General features: G+C 40.2%; 1 protein-coding gene across 7 annotated transcripts in view; it reads left to right on the forward strand.

Annotated features, from left to right (window-relative positions):
• Positions 1-22,244, forward strand: part of SOX5 (SRY-box transcription factor 5) — a 651,312-nt gene that overhangs the window by 483,077 nt on the left and 145,991 nt on the right. For all 7 annotated transcript variants that reach the window (XM_075160498.1, XM_075160507.1, XM_075160488.1 and 4 more), the window contains 3 exons: positions 3,851-3,937; positions 17,584-17,756; positions 20,268-20,336. In XM_075160498.1, the coding sequence (XP_075016599.1) occupies positions 3,851-3,937; positions 17,584-17,756; positions 20,268-20,336 (329 nt within the window). The remainder of the gene's footprint in view (positions 1-3,850; positions 3,938-17,583; positions 17,757-20,267; positions 20,337-22,244) is intronic.

Consider the following 22,244-nt stretch of genomic DNA (forward strand, 5'->3'; position numbering starts at 1 on the left):
TTAGGAGACGTTCTGAAGAGTCATGATACTCAGAACGGCAGAGCGCACTGCATATAGCTTTTTGGAAATGCTAATATAGATTATCATGCTACATAGTTGTCCTGATGCAGATCCAAAATCTGTCACAATATAGTTCAGATTTTGGATGTAGCAACATTGTTCTGGTGAAGCCAAGAGGAGAGTGAGCGTTGGAGTAGGGATTAGGAATAGCAGTTCCTGTGTGCAGGCCACCTTTCCCAATTTCAAGCTGTGCATTATATGTGCAAGCATTAAAAGTTTTACTGACTTTCTAATAAATCCAGAGAACAAGTGCTTGGCAAACAAGATACAGTGTTTATTTCTTTTCTTAATTTGAGAGCATCATCTTCCCAATGAAGTCTAAAAAAAAACTGAACAAAAGATGACTTTGTTTCTGTATAATTCATGAAAGCTCTACAGTTGTAACCTTTCAAACAGTTATTTTTACTTAAGATGTGTAAATCTCAAATCTTTTTTTAATGGGGTACATAAATGACATAATAAATGTTTGTTTCCAAGATATGGTGCATAATGTATTTCACAAGCAGTTACTGAAATGTGATAGGTTGAGTATATGAATAGCATATTTTATGTAAGTACAATATGTTAACACTGTATATAATAGAATTAAACTAGCTGTAATTTAATATAGCTCTTTAGCTCTATAAATCTATAGGGGTGGGGAAGCTATTGTCTTTCAGAATTAAAGTTCTTTTTAAGTATTAGCAGACGGACAATTATTTGCTGATTCTATATCAAAATTCTGTTGAAGCGCCTTATGTAAAAATTGCAGTTCAAGTCAAGAGAGGTTTGAAACTAAGTTAGTACATCAATTAAATACGATTACACGGGTTTTTTTAAAGGAAAAAAATCTATATAATATTATTTTAAATAGTTAACATACAGTATTTCAACAGGGGAAACGCTGATTAGATCACCACAATCTATTTTATGCCATCAGGATTGCTGAGGGGCTTATAATTGTGTTAAATTTTCATATTACTCATATTCACACATTAATGAACAGATGCATTGTTACTATTGGGATTTTGCCATTTGGCCTTTCACATCTCTAATCATGATTTCCTACTGAGATCTTTACCGTTCTCGCAGAAATTCAGTCATTGATACATGGCCATCCATCGCATTCATTAGTCTCCGCTTGTTTGTCGCGGCTCTCCCGGAATCACCGGCGGAGTCAGGTTGCAGGGATACTCATTTGTAACACGAGTCCCTCGGCTGGGGACTCCGCCGCAAAGTCAATACCAGTTTTATTGACAAAGCCGGCACCCCCCCCTCTCCCCGCCCCCGTGAAGTAACACCGGGCCCCGTCCCGGCGCCGCTCCCCGAGCGGCTGCACCGGTGGCTCGGGCCGCGGCGGGGCGGGCAGGCAGGCAGCCGGGAGGGGGGTGCAGGCAGGCAGGCAGCCCGCCGGGCGGCGGCGGCTCTGCCGCGGCCCCGGCAGCGGGGCCGGCCGCCAGCCCCGGCCAGCGGCTACTGTTGCTTTAACGCGGCAAGTTAGACAGAAGACTTCTGTTTCTTTACGAGCGCACCACGGCGAATATTTTGTCTAGCTGCAGGGGAAAAGCTTTGTCGTGGGCTTTGCTGACAATAGACTTAAAAGTAAGACGGGCTGCTTTTGGAGCCTGGAGGCTCCGGAGCCTATTGTCCGCTCACAATGGATTTCTATTGCCGCATTCCTGCTTTGCAAAGGTTTGTTAGCTTTTAATGACTGACAGCCCTCTACTGCGAATACCGCATTTGCTCTGGCCTGTTTACACGCTACTCGAGAATTTTTTGAAAAGCGCAGGGGGAAAAAAAAAAGCAAGCGGCGGCGTTTATTTGACCTATTCAGATACGTTTGGAAAAATGGTTTCCTTCGTGGGTGCTTGCAGGGGACGCACAAACTTCAGCGGTGGCTGTGCAAGCGCCTGGAGCGTGGCGGCACCTCCGTATCGTCAGCCCCGGCAGGGAAACGTTCATTGCAGTGCAGCTTCTCCCATCTATTTCGTTAGGATTTAATTGCAGTTTTAGGGTTTCTAACAGAAAACTTGCGTTCAGGCAGTCCTGGGTGACCGAGTCCGTGGCTAGCGCAAGGAGCGACCCTTCCTGCGAAAGCCTACCGCCTGAAGAGCAGGAAGCGCACGCTTATAGAGGAGAAAATGGGAGCGTTGCAACGTGTATAAAACCGTTACGGAAAAAATTCATCTCTTGTGCTGTAAATGGAATCCGGCTAGTTGCTACGCTCGCAGCGCCCAGCGAGATTCAGGCGTGGGGATGTGTCTGTGCGCGGGTGGCTGCCTGCGCCCACCCGTGTGCGAGGCCGTGGAGGGGGGGGTGAAGCAAGAGGGCATCCGTGCGCCCGTGTCAGTGCAGTTATTTACACGTTAGTATTGCACTGCGTGCGGTGGTTTAACGGGAAGGCGGGCTCGCTCCCTTCCTCGGGAGCGAGGGATGCTTTGCAGAGGGGGGAAAGGCCGCGCTGGGAGCGCCCGGAGCCGCCGGCGGGCGCGGGGAGAGGAGCCCCGCCAGGCAGCGCAGCTCTGCCTCCTCGGAGCTTGAAGTTGGGGCTTCAAGAAAGGAGGGAGAATTAGCCAAACAAGATAATGAAGGTTGCTCATAATGGTTTTTACTGTGGGGAAAATTAACCAGTTGCTAATAATTGTATGGTCTCTAGGCCAGACGGTCCCTTTGATAAGTTAACATGTACTCCCTTTATGCTCCTGGTAGGGGGTAAACAAATGCCTGAACAAATACAAATACACATAAACACAAATGTGGAGAATAGCAGTATATGTCTTAGATCCAGATAATAAGTGTGGGTATTGTTATTTAGATGGCGCATACTGGGACACTTATCTTTTAGTACACTCCATTTTCTAACTGAATGCAGTGCTAATCGTGGGATTGAAAGCTATTGTAATTGTGTACCCATCTAAATGCTGACAAGAATATACAATTACATTGTTTGGAATTGAGTTTAATGTTCTCTGAATTTTATTAGCATTTATATTTACTTATGCATTAAAATTCTACACAAAAAGAGGTCAGAATACAAGAGTTATAGACATAAATATCAGACCCGTCCACACCCTCGCTGCATTTTTCCTGAAAATACTGAACAAATTTATTTTATTTTATTTTATTTTATTTTTAAAGGAAGTGATAGAATCTGAAATGAGCAAATAATGGGTTTCCATTCTAAGCAATGCCTTTTCTCCCTCTGGATTTTGCAATCTTTTAAAGCTTTTTTCATACCCAACTTTTTATTATTATTTATAATGTGCGTGTTACTGGAAAATCTTTCCACAGTATGCTTACCACCACACGATGTTTAAACACACATTATAAAGTGGATGTAATTGTAAACACTCAGAGGGATATAATTACATGTAGCAGATTTAGGAGCTAATTCTTTGCTTCTCTCTCTCTCTTTCTCTCTCTCTCTCTCTACTCTGCATTTTATCAACATAATTATTTTTTGACTGCAGACTAACACCCAGAAATTGACAGGCATCCATTATAGGCAGCAACTTGTTCACCAAATTGAAAAACAATGAACTGCGGGTTTATATGTGGCCATTGTCATACAGAATTACCGGGGCTTTGTTCCACATAAGGAAAAAGCTAATGGTTTTGAAACAGCAGGTGACAAAGCACATTCTTTTTTTTTTTTTCCTCCCCCCCCCTTATCATTTTGTTGATGAAGTCATTACGAACTGGGGCCCAGAATAGGGTTGGCCTTATTTTTAGCAGATAGACTTTTAATGAGTTCTATTGTGGAGACAGTCATGTTGATTTGCTTACATTTTTTTTCCCCCCCTTCACTCAGAAACTCCCAGTATTGAAAAGCTACTGTCAAAGGACTGGAAAGACAAGCTTCTTGCCATGGGATCAGGGAACTTTGGAGAAATAAAAGGTAACGCTGTTTCTGTGCTAAAACAAATTGAGAATGAATATACAGATATCACTGGCTTTATGGAACTTTGTTTGTTTGCTCCTCTTCCCCTCCCCTTGAAACATTGTAATTTGGGGCTTAAATGAAATGTGTGCTCTCCATCTGTGATAATATAAATAAATGAAATGGTATATTGCCCTAAGTGAATGAACTTGCATAAAGCTTTTGTTGCATATATTGTTCTGTGTTGTAAGAGGACACATCCTATTGCTGGATTGGAAAAAAAAGTCAATTCACATATCAAACAGGCTTATGTAGTATCAGAGTATAGCAGAGCTCAGTTTCTGAAATCTGAGGGTGATCAGAAGTCCTTGTTAATTTTTTGACAGACTTTGATGATGTAGATTTTTTTTTTACTTTTCTGCGTGTAGGAAAAAAAAAAAGAGCAAAGTTTGTGTAATGATACCTCTAGGTACTGAAATTAGCCAGTGCAGATTTTAAAAGACAGCGTACAACATCTGTGCACTAAAGCATGTTCTTTTAAAGCTGTACTCCAGAAGGAAAATGACAAAATTTGACCACTCTCCAGCAGCAGTAGCTTCTGCTCTGCCAAGATATTTCCCCATTTTATATATGTGAGGTCATTTTAGGGAACCTGTAGTTGTTTGTTTTCATGTAATTTAATATTTTTATAATTCTTCCTCAGTGATGAGGAGCCGACTCAAAATACACGTGTGTCAAAAATTTTAGTTTCCAGAGCAGCCATTATCACTCTGAAAAGAAACAGTGACTTCGATTCTTCTCCCATTTAGATCAGTGTACATCTGGAGTAGCAAAATCAAAGCCAATGTTGTTTCGGAAATGTGAAAGTAGAATGAGATTAAAATTAAACCCTTCTTTTATGTTTATAAACTAGATTTCATTTCTCGCCATTATTTTTTGTTTGCTTACTAATGTTGTCCCTGATACTGAGATCCTCATTCAGGCAGGCTCACAAACCTTGTGCCTGGCAGGTTTAAGGACCTTCTGCAGAAGAGGTGGGCAGTGTTCAGTAAAGGATACAACATGACGTGCTCTGAGAGATTAATGTATTGGTACATGTGCAAAGATAGTGTTATTTTAATTATATGTGCCTTCCAGCTTGTCACCGATAAGCCACCGGCATTAGTTTGCGCTAGTCCACTGACTTACACAAGTAGGAAAGTATGCCACTTGCTTCCCCTAGCTTCTCCCTAAGCGGCTGTAATTCAAAAATGTATATTCATTACACATGTAGAATAACTTTAAAACAGAATATAGTGCTTCAGTCCCAAATAGGCTGAGATATTATTATTATTATTATAACAGAGGGCCAAACCCGGGGTTCTTTATTCCCACTGCACGTTTTCTCCATGCACGTAAAGCAACAGGTCATAAAGAGGTAGGGTAGCCACTGGGCTTATCTGTGAGTTCTGGTTTTTAAAAGCATATTGTTTTAAAATAACATCACTGTCTGCCATGAACTGATGAATCTTTAAGATGTTTCAGGCCCAAAGTACACAGGCGGCTTTCATAGCCACTTTTGGGTGTGTAGTTCAGCAGTTCTTGCACGTTGTCTGGAGCCTCTTTAACTCTTGGTACGCTGGAGCCTTTAGAAGGACTCCCAGTGATTCTCCTCTGCTTTTGGACTCGGTAAAGCTGCTCTGAAAAGTGCTGCGTACTGAGAAGGCGGTCTGTTCCCAGTCCTTATGATCTTGGTCTGTTGGAGGGCAATCTTTTTTCTCCTTTCCTCTCTTTCCCTTTCACAAGTTAAACTTGAAAGCCACAGCAGCAGCTATATGCTAGCACGAAAGAAATTCAACAGTCCTTTCAGTCTTGCCCGGGGGGAGGATGGGGAGCAAGCACAGCCTCAAAGAAGAGTTTTCTTTGCTTTAATTTTTGTTTTTTAGCTTCATATTTTGAACACAAGTCGAGTTATTGTTCTGTAGCTCTGTTCAAAAGCCTCACATCTGAGGCTTTTTCGCGCAACTGTGGTTCTATGGTTGGGGGCATGGTTATTAGGTGTTTGGATCAGGTTTGGCAGTAAGCTGTGAAAACAGGCACTGGTTTATTTTTCCTACTGACTGCCGTGACAGTTGCAATTATTGTCCATTGTTCCTAGGTGGCTAGAAAGGAGAGAGGATACAATAGAGCATTGCCCTCTGGGGGTAAATGAATTTGACTTACAGGTTCTTGGGGGGTCAGGCAGGCTGATTATTTAGTGCCCAGGAATGCGGTTTTCATGGCACCGCCAGCCATAAGCGGCCAACAAACAATGGCTCAGCTGTATTGCAGCTGTATTTAGGGAGGCAACATGAAAGGTGTGCAAGTTGAGCTGTTTTATACTCACGTATGCGTGTACAAACACACATATATTATGCTAGGAAATATTGGTTTTGTCCTTCTGTAGGAACGTAGAGTTATTAAGTTTTCCAGTTGTGATTTTTTAATTAACTTCTCTCTATATTTGGCTTGGCAGCTGCATTTTTTTTCCTCATTTCTCTATTAGTGATATTTGGAAACCCCGCACAAGTAGCGTCCTATTATTAATACACCCTGGAATGCGGACAGCACTAGAAGCTGTACTGCCCAACTGTCTTATGCACTGAATAGTTTTTTCCATTTAACTGTTCAAAATTTCATTGTGTTTTTCATTAGATCTGGGGGAGTTTTAGTACGTCATGTGCTAAAGTCTCAGCACTAGGCTACATATTGTTAATGCCCAAGTCTGTGTTATTACTATGGAGTTTTATTCTCTGGGAGAGATTAAAAGAAAGGGAGATGAAGCGGAAGACTTTATTTTCTATTAGTGTTATTTCTTTTAAGTTAGAAAGCAGTAATGTTTTATTAAAGATAGGGGAGTTGGTAAATGGCTGGAAGTCACCAGACTCCTGTGTTTTGTATTCAGTTGTTGCTCTTACTTGCTTTGTTACTTTCGGCAGCTACTTTAAGCTCCCCTTTCTTCATCTGCATGCCTGTAAAATGGGAGAACCATCACTGAGTATCTGCAGAGGTCTAGCTGCAAACTTCCAAGATCACAGTTAGAAGGATCTATATACGTCCAATTGCTTAGGGAAAAGGAAATGTAATATTTCATTCCAGGGCTTGACTGAAAGGTACTGCAAGGGGCAAAATCTGGAACCTGTCGTATCTGTAGAAATTTTAGCTCAAATGCCTCTGTTTAGAGAGGTAGTGTGGGGCTAAATGAATAATAAAACTTTGGCACTGGAGATTTCTTAAGAAATTTTGTTTTGAAATCCATGGAATTTTTACTCTGTTCAAAACAAGTCAGTCTATAGTAAAACCCACAAAACATGCTGTTAAATTGAAATACTTTGAAATAAAGCTGTAAAACTATATATTTAATTGGTTAAAGCCTGTTCAAACTTACTTATATCTATCATATTGAAGAACAGGCCTCAAAAGGCCTCTGGATTATTCATGGATAATGCAGTTTATTGGATTCAGAGGAGCAGAGAGAACTTTAGGTCTCAAACCGATCATCTACAGCAAGGAGATACCCTTTCTGCTTTCAGCGTAGCCGCCTGATACCTGTGCCTTGCAGGGTGAAAGTGGTTGCTTTCCTCCAAAGCAACGTTACCGACTGCAGCAGATGCAGCATGGAGGGTGGACCGTTGATAGGGAAAGGTAGAAGTCTATTTCCACACTCTTCAATGTCAGTGGCCATCCCTATACTTAGAAAACTAACATGAAACTTGTGTTTGACTGGTGTTGGGCCTCCTCTGAGCAGGCTTCAGGGAACAGTGCTGGCCCCCCAGGTGGCCGGGTGCATCACGAGGGGCACGGTCTTGCTAACGCTGATGTGAGTGAGGCAGCTTTAACCATGATGAGAACTCTTTTTAAAACTTCCCGAGTGTACACAAAGCCTTTCTGCTAATCTTGTCCATCTCTCCCTTATCGAGAGTTGTCAAGAAATAATAATACATATTTTATATGTTCCCCACTTAGCTAATTTTGAATAGGTGTGCGGACAAAAGGCTAAACTGACTTTTGTTTCTAATCTTTCTGAGTTGGTTTTCTGTTGAAGTGAAAGCATTGTTAACAGTGATTGCGCCTGAATCTCTCAAGAAAGACCGGGCAAGCCCGAACGTGATTTTTTTGTTGTTGTTGTTTGAAAATCCTTCTCTATTGTACAGGTTAGTTCCTAAACAACTCAGGTGAAGTGTTTTCTGCACTTGCTGTGAAAGGGATTATAATGAGGGTAAATTCAGCTCTTCGTTGTAGCCTCTTAAATCTAGGTGACTCCAAAGACTGTACTGGAGTAACCACAGATTTATGAGTGTAATTGAAAGCAAGATTAGCCTACCAATCCTAATCTTTAATGCATGATAACACAGACATTTGTTTTGTGCGAGAAACTGGGTTCCAAGTTACGTGAAGTATCAGTGCAGGTATTATATCGGGCTGTGTTTGATGTGTGGTAGAGCTGTGTTTGCTGAAGACTCTAATCTTGCTTATATGTTCGGAAGATAGGGCATGAGAGAGTATGCAGTGAACAGTCTTAGGACTGCCAATAATGGATAAAGAGAAATAATCCATTCAGAGATACTATAGCTCATCAGAGCCCATGAATTAAAGACATATGTTATGTAGATTCAATGTATGGATTAAAACGGATAATCTGGTAGGTGACACACAGAATCTTGAGATAAGTGGGCTATGCAGATTCGGTATATGGATTGTGACAGATAATTCCATTTAAGTAATGCTGGACAAGTTGAAGACAAGTAAGCTTCGGGTAGTGCTCAGGTTATGTGCAGTAATCCAGTGAGTGACACTTTGGATTGCATAATCTGTAAACTGAAGACAAGGAAGCTGGGGATTCTGCATTTAGATGTGGACAGGAGGAAGGAGGGGGAAGGGGAGAGAGATTATTCATGGGAATGCACTGGGTTTAAACCTTTGACTACTAAAGCGCAGATCCCCAGGGGATGTATGAAAGCAGCACACTTTCTTAGGAGCTGTGTGAATTTTGCATTTGCAAATTAATGGTTGAAAAATGTTTGCAAACTTGTGTCAGATGTGGATGTTTTGCATTATTTTTTGTGGATAGTATTGTATTTGGAGTGGGGAGAGAAGGAGGGTGAGAGAGTCATAAGTGAAGGAGGTAAGATATATCTGGTTGTCGGCTTGTAACTGTGATAAATTCAGTATTTATTGCAACCTACTTAGTATCTTCTTCTCTGTGTTTATTTTTTTGGGGTGTTTAATAGTAGCGAATTGCTGAGAGTGAGCTTTAGTCCTTTAATATTTAGTTAATATTTCAAAAGTGCTGGGGGGGGAGGAACCTGCCCAGTGGCACACAGGGGAACCTAAGTTTTGAGAGGAAATTTGGCAGCTGCCGAAATAGTGGAGGTTGATCACAATGCAATATGATACTCTCAGGCTGCAGAGAAGTAGACGGTGCCAATTGAGCCACACCAACGCAGAACTTCTTTCAGGCCAAATGAAAGCCTGAAATGGAGATTGTGACTGGGATGGAGCTGCTCCTACTTGACCCTAGAGCGGGAGGTTAGTTGAGGGTAGTATCTGTGGAAGGAGGATTGGAGGAATCTTTTTTAAAGCATCTAAAATGTAAAAAGTGTGAATTTGTGACAAAGCAGCGAATTCAGGCTGTTCCAGATTTTTTTTTTTTAATGTAAAGATACTTAATTTGACCACAAAAAATCAGGTTCTACTTAAATCAAATACAACTTTTATTTTTAAGAAGTGATTCTTAATAGAGAGAATAAAATCGAACTAATTAAAGTAGCAAATGCCAATGGCTTTATTTTGTTTGAACATATGGAGGCCAAACCACTACATTTAAAAATCGTCCGGAGGGTTGGATGACAAAAGGGACCTAAACCAGTTCTTCTTTGTACTAAAATTACCTGAAAGATGTGCTGATAGAGATGAATGTTGCTGAGCTACAATTACCAGTTTGTCAAAACAAAGCAAACACACATACACACACATATATTTTTACTGTTTTTCCTGCTGCTGCATAAAATTCCAGCAGCAAATGCTATTTCTTTAGCCTAGTTTTAGCTTGTTGTCTAGACAGTAAAACAATGAATAACCTCTGAGAAATAGTCTCAATACAAGTGTTGTCTATTCCTTTTGTAACCTTGACAATAAGTTACTAACCTGGTTGAATACCAAGCTTTGTTTGCAGTCTACTGTACCAAAACTTTTTCTGACAGCAAATAAAGAATACTCACTGACAACTTCTTTCCAGCATTGCGAAACAGTAATGTGCTGGTCTGTTATAGAGCAGACGGCTAAGTTTTTGTCCCCACAGAATATTAATTCTTGAGGGTAGTAATGGCAAAAGATGGTAATTGTTCATCATTTGTTTTTATTCATTCTGCAAAGTCTTCCACTGAAACCTAAAAGATTAAGACTGTCCATATGCTGAAATAAATAACTTCCTTCTAGCTTACTGTTCTAAAAAGGACTTTTATTTGTCAAACAGAGAAGATTCATTACATAAATCTGTAGGTACAGGCAAATCAGTTTGAATTCCGGGTTTTTTTCTTTCCTTATTTCTTTTTCTGGTGGCTGCGGCTTGCTGAGTAAAAAGCAGTCAGAAAGTTTTCTTTTATTATGCTGACTTCCCATATCTATCAGATGAAGTCATTTAATTTAGCAAGGTGGGTTGTTGTAAGTGATGGCAGTCATTGTGTGGTAAAGTTGGCTTAAATGCTTAATGAAAAATGCCAGTTTTTAGATGTTTATGTCCTGGCAGCTCCAAGATTTACTGGCCTGAAAAGCTATGTGCGAGTTCATAGTAAAACACTCTCCGAAGTATTGATTAGGGAAGCATCAAGGGAGTTTGCACACGTGCACAAGCACATACCCACATTCACCCACAAATACATACCAGCAAGTACATAATTTAAAGTATATACTCATTGCTTGGTCATAAACATTTGACATTTCTGTTCAAAGACAGAGGAAAGAAGAGTTTAAATTCTGAACTTACCTCAGCCAGTTAGATCTGTTTATCAGACTACGTTTCCCGAAGGCACGTAACACCGGCTCCCCATTGCCTCACATATACAACTTCAGGTGACGTCAGCAGCACGGCCGTCTGTGCAGCAGGGGGAGAATAGTCCTCTTTAAAATTATTATCGGGCTTTAAATAGATTTTTTTAGGGGGAGCATGACAAAGATTAGTTTGCTTTTAAGTAGAAGACGACTAGGTGGCCGCTCTATTTTGCTTTCCTGATATCCTTACTGAGCAGAGTAATACTGGGTTTGGATTTCTAATGTGACAGAGCAAAGTTAAAACTGGGGTGGGGGAAGAAAAATAGTTGACAATGGGATGAGAATGAAACTCTCAGGAAAAGATGCTTATTTTATGGGCTGCTACATTCTTTGGATGTAATAATGTTATTGCTAGTAGGAGTTTAATTCTTCTGAGAACAGCTTAGTTAATAGGCTGTTCAGTTTGAAAAACCTCCTTCTTGGCTCTTTTACATTTTTATATTGAAACTGTTACGTCCCTAGCTTAAAACTCACGTTGAAAAAACACATCACTGCAGGAAATGCTTGGACATGACTCAGTTTCTAGCTGGTGCATGGGTTGTAGTTATGTCCTTACCACACTGTTGTTACATCAGAGCAAAGTAACACAGAAACTCTGTTGTAGAATGGTTCTGTCGCTTCATTTGTTGGCTGGCGTCAATAATTGCTTCATTCGTAGGGTCCCTTTAGCTAGAACCCTACCTGGTATCAAACCAGGTCAAGCAAAGATTTAATTCTTTATATAACATGTATCCCTGTTAACGTCGGTGGGGAAATTTTTGGCCTTACTGATACAAGTCTGCAGGTGACCTTAGCGAGGCCAGCAATAAAAGGGCTTACAGCGCATAAAGTTAAGAATGACTTTAGGCAAGTTTCTGAAAACTTCACGCCTCAGTTTTCTCATGTATAAATAAGTAATGTATACCACTACCTTTCTACCTGCTCACAGTCTTTAAGAAGATCAATTAGCTAATGCTTTGAAATTAAAAAATGCTCTATACCGCATGCTCTAATTATTATTATACATCTTAACATTATTTGAATACAAAGTACTTCAGAATATTCTTATTTCCATTTAATGTTTTTTTTTCCCCCTACAAAGCTTTGTAGATACAGGAAGATTTTTTTTTTCTTTTGTAACCATAGTTAATGATATGAACATAATACAATATTATTGTGTCTTCCAGGCTTTGTACTTGCACATTGTTTTCTTTGATTTTTCTTTGAAAGACAGATGCTGACAGTTCAGAAGCTATTTACGTAATTACTTTGATAGTAAACTGACTCGGGGGATAAATTTCACTGTCTGTATGGGTGTGCGTGAGTGTGCACGCGAGCACCCCTGATTGATAAAATTCCTAGCAGTTTAATTGAGACATGTCAGAGGGATTGAGGACAGCCTTGCCACGTCTCTGCCCTTGCAGAACACGCTGGGTGCTGCGCAGCTGTGAGCAGATCCGTAGGCTGGCTGCAAGCAAACATTCTCATCGCTTGAGCATTCGCAGCAAAAGCTTAAAATGCCTGTTAAAGAAAATATTGGCTTTCCTAATTTCTCATTTACATTCTCATTCTGTCTAATAAATTATAATAAAGTATTTACTGTTTTGATCGCAAAAGCGGTTTCTCTGCCTTTTTTTTTGCTTTGGTTCTGTTTTGGGTGGATATGCCAAGGTTTCTCCTGTTCGTTTTCTCACTTTAAGTGTGTCATTTGGTCATATTGGTGTCTTCATTCTAATGTTTATTAAAATGTTACTGTCACTGCCAGTCTGAGACTGTGAATCAGAACTAAGAATGTGTAATAGTTTATTTCACATTTGAGTAAATTTCTTTTACTACTTAAACACTATTATGGATAGTGTTGATCTGAGATGAAGTTTAGGTTTGGCGATACAGAATGCCACTAATTTGAGTCTTCTTTTATTGCCATCTGCTGTGGGTGTTGCATCCACAGACATGTTTTGTTTTTTTTTTTTCTTTCCGAATCTCTTTTTATGGTGATAGAGAATAAGCTGATGCATCTGGAAAGCATGTTTTCTTGGGCCATTCACTGTATCAACCCGTAGTGTATACTTCGATGCTCTCTTGCCTGAGTTGTTTTGGTAAGTTGTGAAAAATCCACATTTTGCCATTGCAGTGATAGAGTACACAGAGAACAGTATGATCACCTACAGCAATCTCCTGAAAGGCAGGTGGTCTGGTGGTTAAAAGCTTTGTTAAACATAAAATGTGCAATATCTATTTGTTGTGGATCTGACTGTAATTAAGAGTAATTTTTGAGGCAGTCATTGATGTAAGCCACTCTCCTTTTACTTCTCACTCAATACCTGTGTGAAGTGGGTCTAGCTTGCTGTCAAGTTGTACACTGCAATAACGGGCACTTGTTTTTTCTCCCAGCCACGCTGCATGGCTAGAGTGAAAGCACTGCAACCGCACCGATGCTGTGTGTAGAGCACAGGCCAGCTCCAGAACCATTCCCAACTCTCTACTACCTGGAGCAGTGAGTTTAATAACTAAGCGGCTGAAGGTAGCTGCTGGGGCTGGTGACTTACCCTCACTGAGGTTTGCACCGCCTCCCAAGTTCTAGCAGTGTTAGCAGCCGCGGGGATAGTTCATTAATTCCAGAGTAGCATAATTTAAGCAATGGTCTTTATGAGGTTGGTGTTGTAGTTACTTAAAACGCTGACACGTTTTGCCCTGTAAGCTACAGAGTTCTTAAAATGGAAATCCCTTAGCTGCCAAGACACTTCACACGATGATAAAGGTTTAGATCTCATGCGGGTTAACAGAGAGAAAATAGTGATGATAGGACAGAAGTCCACCATCCTTGCCTACCCACAACCTACAGCATCTAGAAAGGGATACAAAAATGGCAACTGGTGCTCTAACTCTGCAGTGCGTTTTAATACACCGGAAAAAATTCCTATCACTGAACGTACTTATGTAGCGACCAAGCTGTTGCCCTCAGCTCACCATTAAATAAATAACGTCAAGTATCGTTTGGCCTTCATTTGTTATGCAAACTAACTAATTTATGAATGGCAACTGTGAAATGGCAGTTTTGTTGACCATTTCCACGAACATAATTATGGAAAAGGTGAGCGAGGTAATAAGGGTAACATAAAAAATACCAAACTTAAACTAAATGCAAATACTTTACATCATGATCAAGACAGTCTGATTCAAGTACTTTTCTTCTTTTTAATTTTCACACTTTCATAAGCCACCAGTTGTCTGTAAGAAATCAGTGGGGCTTATACAGATGTGTGGGTAAGGCAAGGGGAAATCTACCCCAAAACTCACCGTCTCCCAGTAGACCCACTCATATCTCTCTTGCCTCTTTTTTGTGCAGGTCTCTTGAGAGTACGGCTATCTGAGTATTATCTTGCAAGGAATGATACTTTAAAGAATTGAAATTATAATTAAATATTATTGAAGTTATTGGAAGGACGAGCTAATCACATGAAAATAAAGTACCTGCTAAGCCACGTTTTCCAGAAAGTATTCTCCAACAAAAGATTTTTTAAAAAAGTTGACAGTGATAAATTCTCCCTTTCAGTTTATTAGCAAACTGAAATTGCTCAAGAAATATAACGCAAGAAGGCTGCCTTTTGTCAGACTACTTCCACTCCAGTTTTATAAGCCAAAGGAATTATGCATTGTACTTACTAAGTTAGTACATAAAGCACCCCCTTTGGGCATCTCAAAGTTTCTTTGAAAACTGAGTAATAATGAAGAGACTGGGTTTGGTGGGTTTGTCCCCAGCTGCACGGCCGTGGTGTGCCTGCGACGCCGGCGTCTGCACCGGCACTTCATCGCCCTGACCGCTTGCTCTCAGTTCATCCAGACTTTCTTCTCATTCCTGCAATTCAAACAAAGCTGTTGTTTTCCCGGGGAAGAAGTTTTTTGTTCCTTTCTAGGTAAATCAGATGAAAGAAGAAACTGCAGTAGGTGGATGGCCCCGCGGTTGTGCAGTTGTTTCGTGTCGCGGTCAGGGCGGAGGCACGTGGAGCGTTCGGCTCTCTCTCGGGAAGCGCAGCCTGAGCTTTGCAGCACAGGGCTGGATATCAACAATTTCTTTTTCTGCCGCTGTCGGTAACAACTCTGTGACCCCTCTGTCTGTCAGTTTACACATATGGAAACATTTTTCCACCTTTCAAAGGTGTGGTGGGGATTAATTTAACTTTACAAAGTGCTTTTTGATTCCCAGCTGAAAGCTACTGTAGGAGCTCAAAATACACTGATGAACCAGTACTGGCTGAAGATCTTTGGTGTGTGTCAGTGTATTTATCGAACTGTTTATTTGATGGTGATTTCTTTTTGCTTACCCTAACTTTAGGACTAAGCCAATCCTGTGTACTCCTCCTCTCTCTAGGTCCTTCTCCCTCTTGCGCGCGCACACCCACCCTCAGTAAAAATTTGAAATAAAATATCTGCTGAATAAATAAATAAAATATTTAGTTTCAGATGTTTCAGTGTGCCCAGCATGTTATACTGCCAGTATCAGTATGCTGATAGTCTTCATTAGATGAGCATTACAGTAAACCGACATGCTCGCCACAGACAGGGCAAGGAAGAGGCTGACTTCTAGGCTAGTTACTCTATGCCACTTGGAAGAACTGCACCCTTTTTGCTAGGGAAAAACAAATGAAGGATGGAAGAGTGGCAATAGAAATTTCTGATTAATTGTATGGCCAGGTGGCAAATGCATTACTTGTAGCAGTTCTCTGTCTCCAATGTTTGAAATAAAAATCGTAAGTAAAAAGTGTTTTCTTCAGCAGCGTTAGTATTTTAGCACTGGCTTCCGTTCTTTCTCCCAGCTTTTAACAGAACAGCTTTAAAGTCCTATGGTTTCTGTTTCAGTGTGTTTCTCTAGTTTCCAGCTTGTACCACAGGTTTTTTGGAGACTATATCTGAGAATATTCTGCTGTAGTTTTTTGTTATATGATGAGAATGTTTTCACATAAATCTCTAGCATCTTAATAAAAAGTTAATCAAGTTACATTTCCTTTATATGGAAATATTGATTCTTTGTATTTTCCCACTTGTATATGGCTGTCTACAAATGCATTTAAGGGCTTGGACTTGGCTGACGTGGCAGATGGGATGCTGCTTGGGAGCGCAAGGTTGAAATTAAGTGAACATAAATTAAACTAACTATCAAGCAAAGAGTCCAAACAGTGACTCCTCTAAGGCTGTGGTACAATCTTCCAAAGAAAGCAGTAGATGATTCACCATTTCAGACATTTCAATCCAATCTAGAAAGCTGTAGTAAATACGTTGTAGGGAACATTCCTGCACTGGCAGGGGGGTAGACTAAATGAGCTATTACCAGTAGCTCTTTTCCACGTCTGACTGATAGTTGGCTAGGAACATGTTTAGTGTAGTCGCCAATTTTTCTTCTTTTTTTTTTCACTTGGAGAGCACTGGTGACACTAGCAGAAGAACGCTTCCTGTGTTTGAGAAAGGTTTGTGTGGCAGGGTTGTCCCAAAAGCAGGCTATTTTCAGAGGAGGCATAGACACTGATAGCCTTAACTCAATCCTAAAGCTTTTTTGAGAAAGGGTTTCGTAGGATCTGACTCATGTGAGAGGGTGTCGTGGTATTGGAGATATCTGTGGATTAGCTGCTACAGTCATTTTCTGGTCTTCTAAATTCCAAGTCAAATGATACTGGACAGACTAATAGTGCCATTTTTTGTTTTACTCTATGATTCATAGCTTTTGATTTTTCCTGGAATTTTTTCTTCCCTTCCCTTGTAACCACTGTCCTTCTGGGTAGAAGGAGAACTTTTACAGAATGATTATGAGAGCGAGGTAGTCAGTTCCTCTGTCTGTGTCTCCTGAATACTCCTGTAAAAAACATCTAATGACAGCACAAATGAGAGAGATGGTGAGTTGCGTTTAACTCAGGTTTTCTGATATGTTTATGCAAGACTTTTTCCTTTAAAAATACTCATCGGTGGCAGCAACAGCGGCCGTAGTTATTGACAATTTAAATACGACATAATTTCATCCTAATCAGGGCAGCTGTAGATGATACAACCGGTAGCGTCCTGACAGCTATTGTGTGCTGTTGTGTGTAACGGTGACAAGGCTGGGCGTGGGGAGCGAGGGAGGCACCCAGCACCCAGGAGACTTCTTTGCTTCCCCTTGATTATAGAGGGGTGTTAATACACACCCTACAGTTTCTTTCTACAGTAAGCGTCAAAGCATTGATGTGTCTTTGTCATAAGTCTCTAGCAAAAATGTAATTGTCTTTCAAAACTGGAAGTGTTGGTTTTGATCCCCATGAAATGTAAACTGTTTAAAATTTGAAACTCTTTCAAAACGGGCAGTATTTTTCCCCCTATTAATCTGATAAAAAGGCAATGGAAAATAGATGAAAGGCCAAGGAAACATTGAAGGGGGACACCAGATCAAAGCCTGTGTACAGAATTATCCTCCATGGCTCATTTTCCTGCAGAGAGACAGGTCTTAATGTGCATTATATTGCAATATGCTGCTGCTCTTTGGTTCTACTAAAACTTTGCTCATAGTGAAGCTGCAAAATAAAAACCTGGCTAGCTCTAAATTTCCTCTCTTCTCTTTACCTTTTTTTTTTTCACCATATGATGCCCAGGGACTCCAGAAAGCCTCGCTGAGAAAGAAAGGCAGCTCATGGGTATGATCAATCAGCTGACCAGTTTGCGAGAACAGCTGCTAGCAGCTCATGATGAACAGAAGAAACTGGCTGCATCACAGATCGAGAAACAACGCCAACAAATGGAGCTCGCTAAGCAGCAACAAGAACAGGTGAGTGATTATGATAGTGGCTTTCAGCTTAAATAATTTTCTAGGAGGACTTTCCAGTAACTTATCTTTTAGGGTTGACACTTCTCAAGTTTGCTCTCCACACGGAATTTTTTTTCCATTTGCTTTCTTAGGTGAAGAAGTTTAAACAAAAGCATATTTGGAGAATGCTTTAATTTGAAATATATAAAATAGTGCTCTTTGTCTTTTAAAGATACACTTCCAGTTTGGAGATATTCTCTTCCAATAGTGTTTTTCCTAAAAATAAGTGTAAATAAGCATAGAAATAGCCCTCCTGAATAATCTTCCAATGCTGCTTGAATTGAGTGATGCTGAATAGGTATAAAAGGAACAAAATGCAGCATTGGATTGTAATATGACAAATGAAAGAGTTGGTTTTGCTAACTGTGCAAAAAAGTGGGGGAGAAGAATATAAAATCAGTGAACAAGTGTGACTTCTTTTCTTCTAGGCTTGAGAGGCTTGATTTTCAGCTCTTGCAAATATGCCCTCCACTGAAAATGCAAACATGTTTTCACACATGAACAGTTCCAATGTGCACGTACGGACACATGATATTTTATGCAAGAACACAACTTTTCTAACGTATTTGCACTGTGCAAGTTTTAACAGAAATGAATGTCCTTTTTTGTACCTGAACATGAGCAGAGAATACTTAGACATCTGGTTTAAAATTTTGTCAGGAGTCCATCCTGATACCTCTTATGTGAAAGCATTTTGGTCTGCCTGACCATTTATTTCAGCTTGTAATGAAATTTGGGGTTATATCGTAGAATTACAGCTATGTGAATTTTATGAAACCCACAAAATTCTTTGAAATCTGTCATAGTTGTCATACTTCAATGTTTGTGTTGTACCAAGCAAGTCTTAGGATTCTAAACCACTGCTGATATCTTCAGACATTTTAGCCTTGGTTTCCCCTATTTTTGATCATTTTAAAACCTTATCTTAAATACTGTGTATTTTGGCCTCACACCTGAAATCCCACATAGGAAGAACAGGAGAAGAACGTAGAACTTACCTATTAAACTAGAGAATTTGTATCACACTGTTGTTTACATGGAGAAGGTAGATGAAGGTGTGAAGGTGGAATTGGCAAGATTCTTCCATGAAGAGACATCCTGCAGGAGCTATTTCCTTTGCCCTGTCTTTTAAAGTCACTACTGCTACAGGATGGCTGAATGATCCAAAAGTGAAAAAGAAAATTGAGAGAATGGAGAAAGGCAGTAAGAAATCCTGCAGAATTATTATTAGGATAATAAGGATTTCTCTTAATTTAAAAAATTGTGTATAATTCTGTGTTATACAGAAATTAAAATAAGCAAACTTTCAAAAAAAAGTATTGATAAAAATTATTTCAGTTGCTTAAGGAGAGGTTCTAGAAAGAAAACATTTAATCTTTTAGATGTGGAGTTAACTATGAGTGAGTGTTTCTTATGCTAATAGTTTAATCATAGAAACGAAAGAAAATACCTAAGGGGAAGAATGCACAAAATTCCTTCCAGTAAGTACATATACATTCCCATCTGACCCTGAGATGTGTACACATACCACAGGGGAAGAGCAATACTCCTTCTAACGTTTGTACTGCTGTGCTAGCTATTCATGAGAGCAGAGCTTTTGTGATGACTCAAATGAAAGTTTTTCAAGTTTGCTTTTTAAATTTGAGATATATAATGGTTTATCTCTATCAGTCCCCTGAGAACTCTAATTTGGTTCCATTACTGTCTGCTTTTTCTGTGTGTAAAATGTGTCTACAGTAAGGTTCCCAATCGTTTAGTCAAAGGAGAGGGAGGATGGAAGTCCTTATGGAAAACACACATGACTTTGGGAGACTTTCAACTACTCCATCAACTTCTGTAAATCAGTTTCAGTGTTGAGCTGGGTAGCTTTGCACTGCCCCCTTAGTTCCTTTCAGCTGATACACACTTTGAAGAGTCAGTGATTTTCCCAAACCCAGTTCCAGTCTCTTTGTGTCTGTTTCTGCATCAAGGAAATGTGCACACTAATACCTTCCTCCTGGGTGTCAGATTTCCTTTTTTTGGAATTTTTGAATAGGTGGTGCCAAACATAAAAAGAATATTACTATCCATCCTACTTTTTTGCCCTTCCTGCCTTGTCCTACTATTTTCCAGCTTCTCTGCCAGTATTGTTCTTCCTCCAGCAAGTTGCAGCAATTGAGTGCTCACTTTTTTGGGATTTTAGCAGTGCCATTTCAGATAGTGAGAGAGGTGAGATTTTTGCATCCATCCGTCTCTTAATACCCAGCACAGCATTTTCCGTAAGATTCCCTTTCACACTAGTGTTAGCTATGAATTGCTCCTGAACATGAGCCCCTTGCTTCAGCGGCAGTCCAGGCTGCTGCCACCCACACGTGAAGGTTTCTTAGCTTAATAGAGCAGTTTAAAGAACCAAGCAGAGTGGAACTTTCCTATGTACCGACTCCAGGAATGGTGATACATATCTCACATTTCTTCTGTGCAATTTCTCCACAGATTGCAAGACAACAGCAGCAGCTCCTGCAGCAGCAACACAAAATTAACCTTCTTCAGCAACAGATCCAGGTCAGAGACTGCGTCTCCACCCATGCCCCTGTTATCTCTCTTCTCTCCTTTCTGTTTCCACATGCTTTCCCTCAGCCATTATTGTCATAGTTTGTTTAAGAATCTCTGCAGATGCCTTACATCTTATTTATGGAAACACGTGAGGATGCTACCGGTCATTAAGCAAAAAAAGTCAGTTTCTGGAAGGCCTTGTATGATTAACACTGCTCCTGTCAGATCAGGAAGCAGATGTGAGAGGAGCTGCTCCTGTGAGCAAGGGTTTGCAGGACCAAGTCCTCTTTCAACCATAGATGAGGAGTGGCAAAAGTGTTACCAGAAAGAGGTGGATTGCAGTGGATCTCCTACAACTCTGTTTTTGATGTTTTGCGGAAGCAGTTCTCTTCAGTGATCGGTAATCAAGTGTCCCTCCTTCCCTCTGCCCCAGGTGTTGAAAGTCTGGAAATTTTCAACACTTTAGGTAGAGTATTGTCTGAATGAGAAACTGGTCAAAAGGTTGGTTAGATTCAGGAGAGCAACTGTGTAGGTCCTAGGTATCTACAGGTTTACTTCTAGTAGTAGAAAAAAGTTGTTAACCCAGCAAAACCAGTGAACTTTATTTAACCTCTTTTTTCCGTAAAGTGTTCAGAAGTTTCTTTTCATGCCATTGACTGTATTTCATTACTTTTCTTCAATGTGTATATATGCATGCCCCTGTTTTGGAAATAATGCAAATCAGTTTGCCCATGAAGGTTTTCACAGAATAACAAAGGAGGGGTTTGACATTTTACAGATATCTAGAGTCATGGTAGAATCTCTGTCTGTTTAAGTATGCATTTATGTATAGAGCATTGCAGGTCGCTGTGGAAGTGGGTGCTATGTTCTGTTTGTTCAGTAACAACAGGATTTTCCTTCCAAAGCTTCTCATTAATATTTCAGAATTAGCTCCCTAAATTAGGGGCCATATCCGTAACTGGTCTAAGAAAACTTAATTCCAGCAAAATCAGAGGAGTTGTGTGGCTTCACACGAAAAGGAAGACTGTCTCTATCGTTTCAGAGGATATTCTGTCAATATCAGGACTTCTGTAACTATGAAAAACTTCTGGAGAAGGTCCAGCCCGCTGTTATAAGGCAACTTATATACAAGATGTGCTTTGCTGAAAATAGTTTTGAGATTGGTAAGGCCTGGCTTGGCCTTGACCTCTGTATTTTTTTTTCTTCTTTAAATTTGTGCGTGGGAGGGATTTTTCTTTATTGCTGTATCTTTAATAAGACTTAAAAAGAAAAACAATAGTAGAACCTCTACAATAGCAAGGAAAGTATTTACATTTTTAGCATTTAGCTATGGCAGTGAGAGAGGAAGTTGTTTTATAAGCAGTGAATAAAAATAAATTGAAGTAACATAATTTGACCCCAACCCTTTTAAGTTTTAAGGCCTTGTAGATAAGAATGAAGTATGTCGTTTTTAGGGTAGTGGAGAACACTGATTATTGATAATGAGATATAGAGCCTTTCATCTCTTGATCCCTGGTCCAAGTTTGACCTAAGTCAGTAGTAAATGAAAGTCAGCTAGCTACCATCTGATACAAGCTGCAAGCCTAAGAAATGATTTGGAGGCCTGTCTCAAGGGATTTCAGATGAAATATTGACCCTGCCAAGGTCAGAATTTCACCTCCAGGGTCCACTTCACAAAAAACCCATCAGATTTGGGGCACCCTCCTTTTGGATGGTCACATGATAAAGGTCAAGAATGGAACAGGCAGAGAGACAATACTGTCCTCTCATTCCCAGAGAGATGATCTATTTGTAGTGAAATTTTGATTACATTGCCTGCCTCTTGACAGTTCCACGGTCTACATGGTCGTGTAGTCTCACGAACCCGGGTTGCAGCCCAATTACTGTGAAGTCACAGGAAAAAATATTTAAAAATAA

The sequence above is a fragment of the Calonectris borealis genome, chromosome 1 (genome assembly GCF_964195595.1).
Source record: "Calonectris borealis chromosome 1, bCalBor7.hap1.2, whole genome shotgun sequence".
Taxonomy (NCBI): domain Eukaryota; kingdom Metazoa; phylum Chordata; class Aves; order Procellariiformes; family Procellariidae; genus Calonectris; species Calonectris borealis.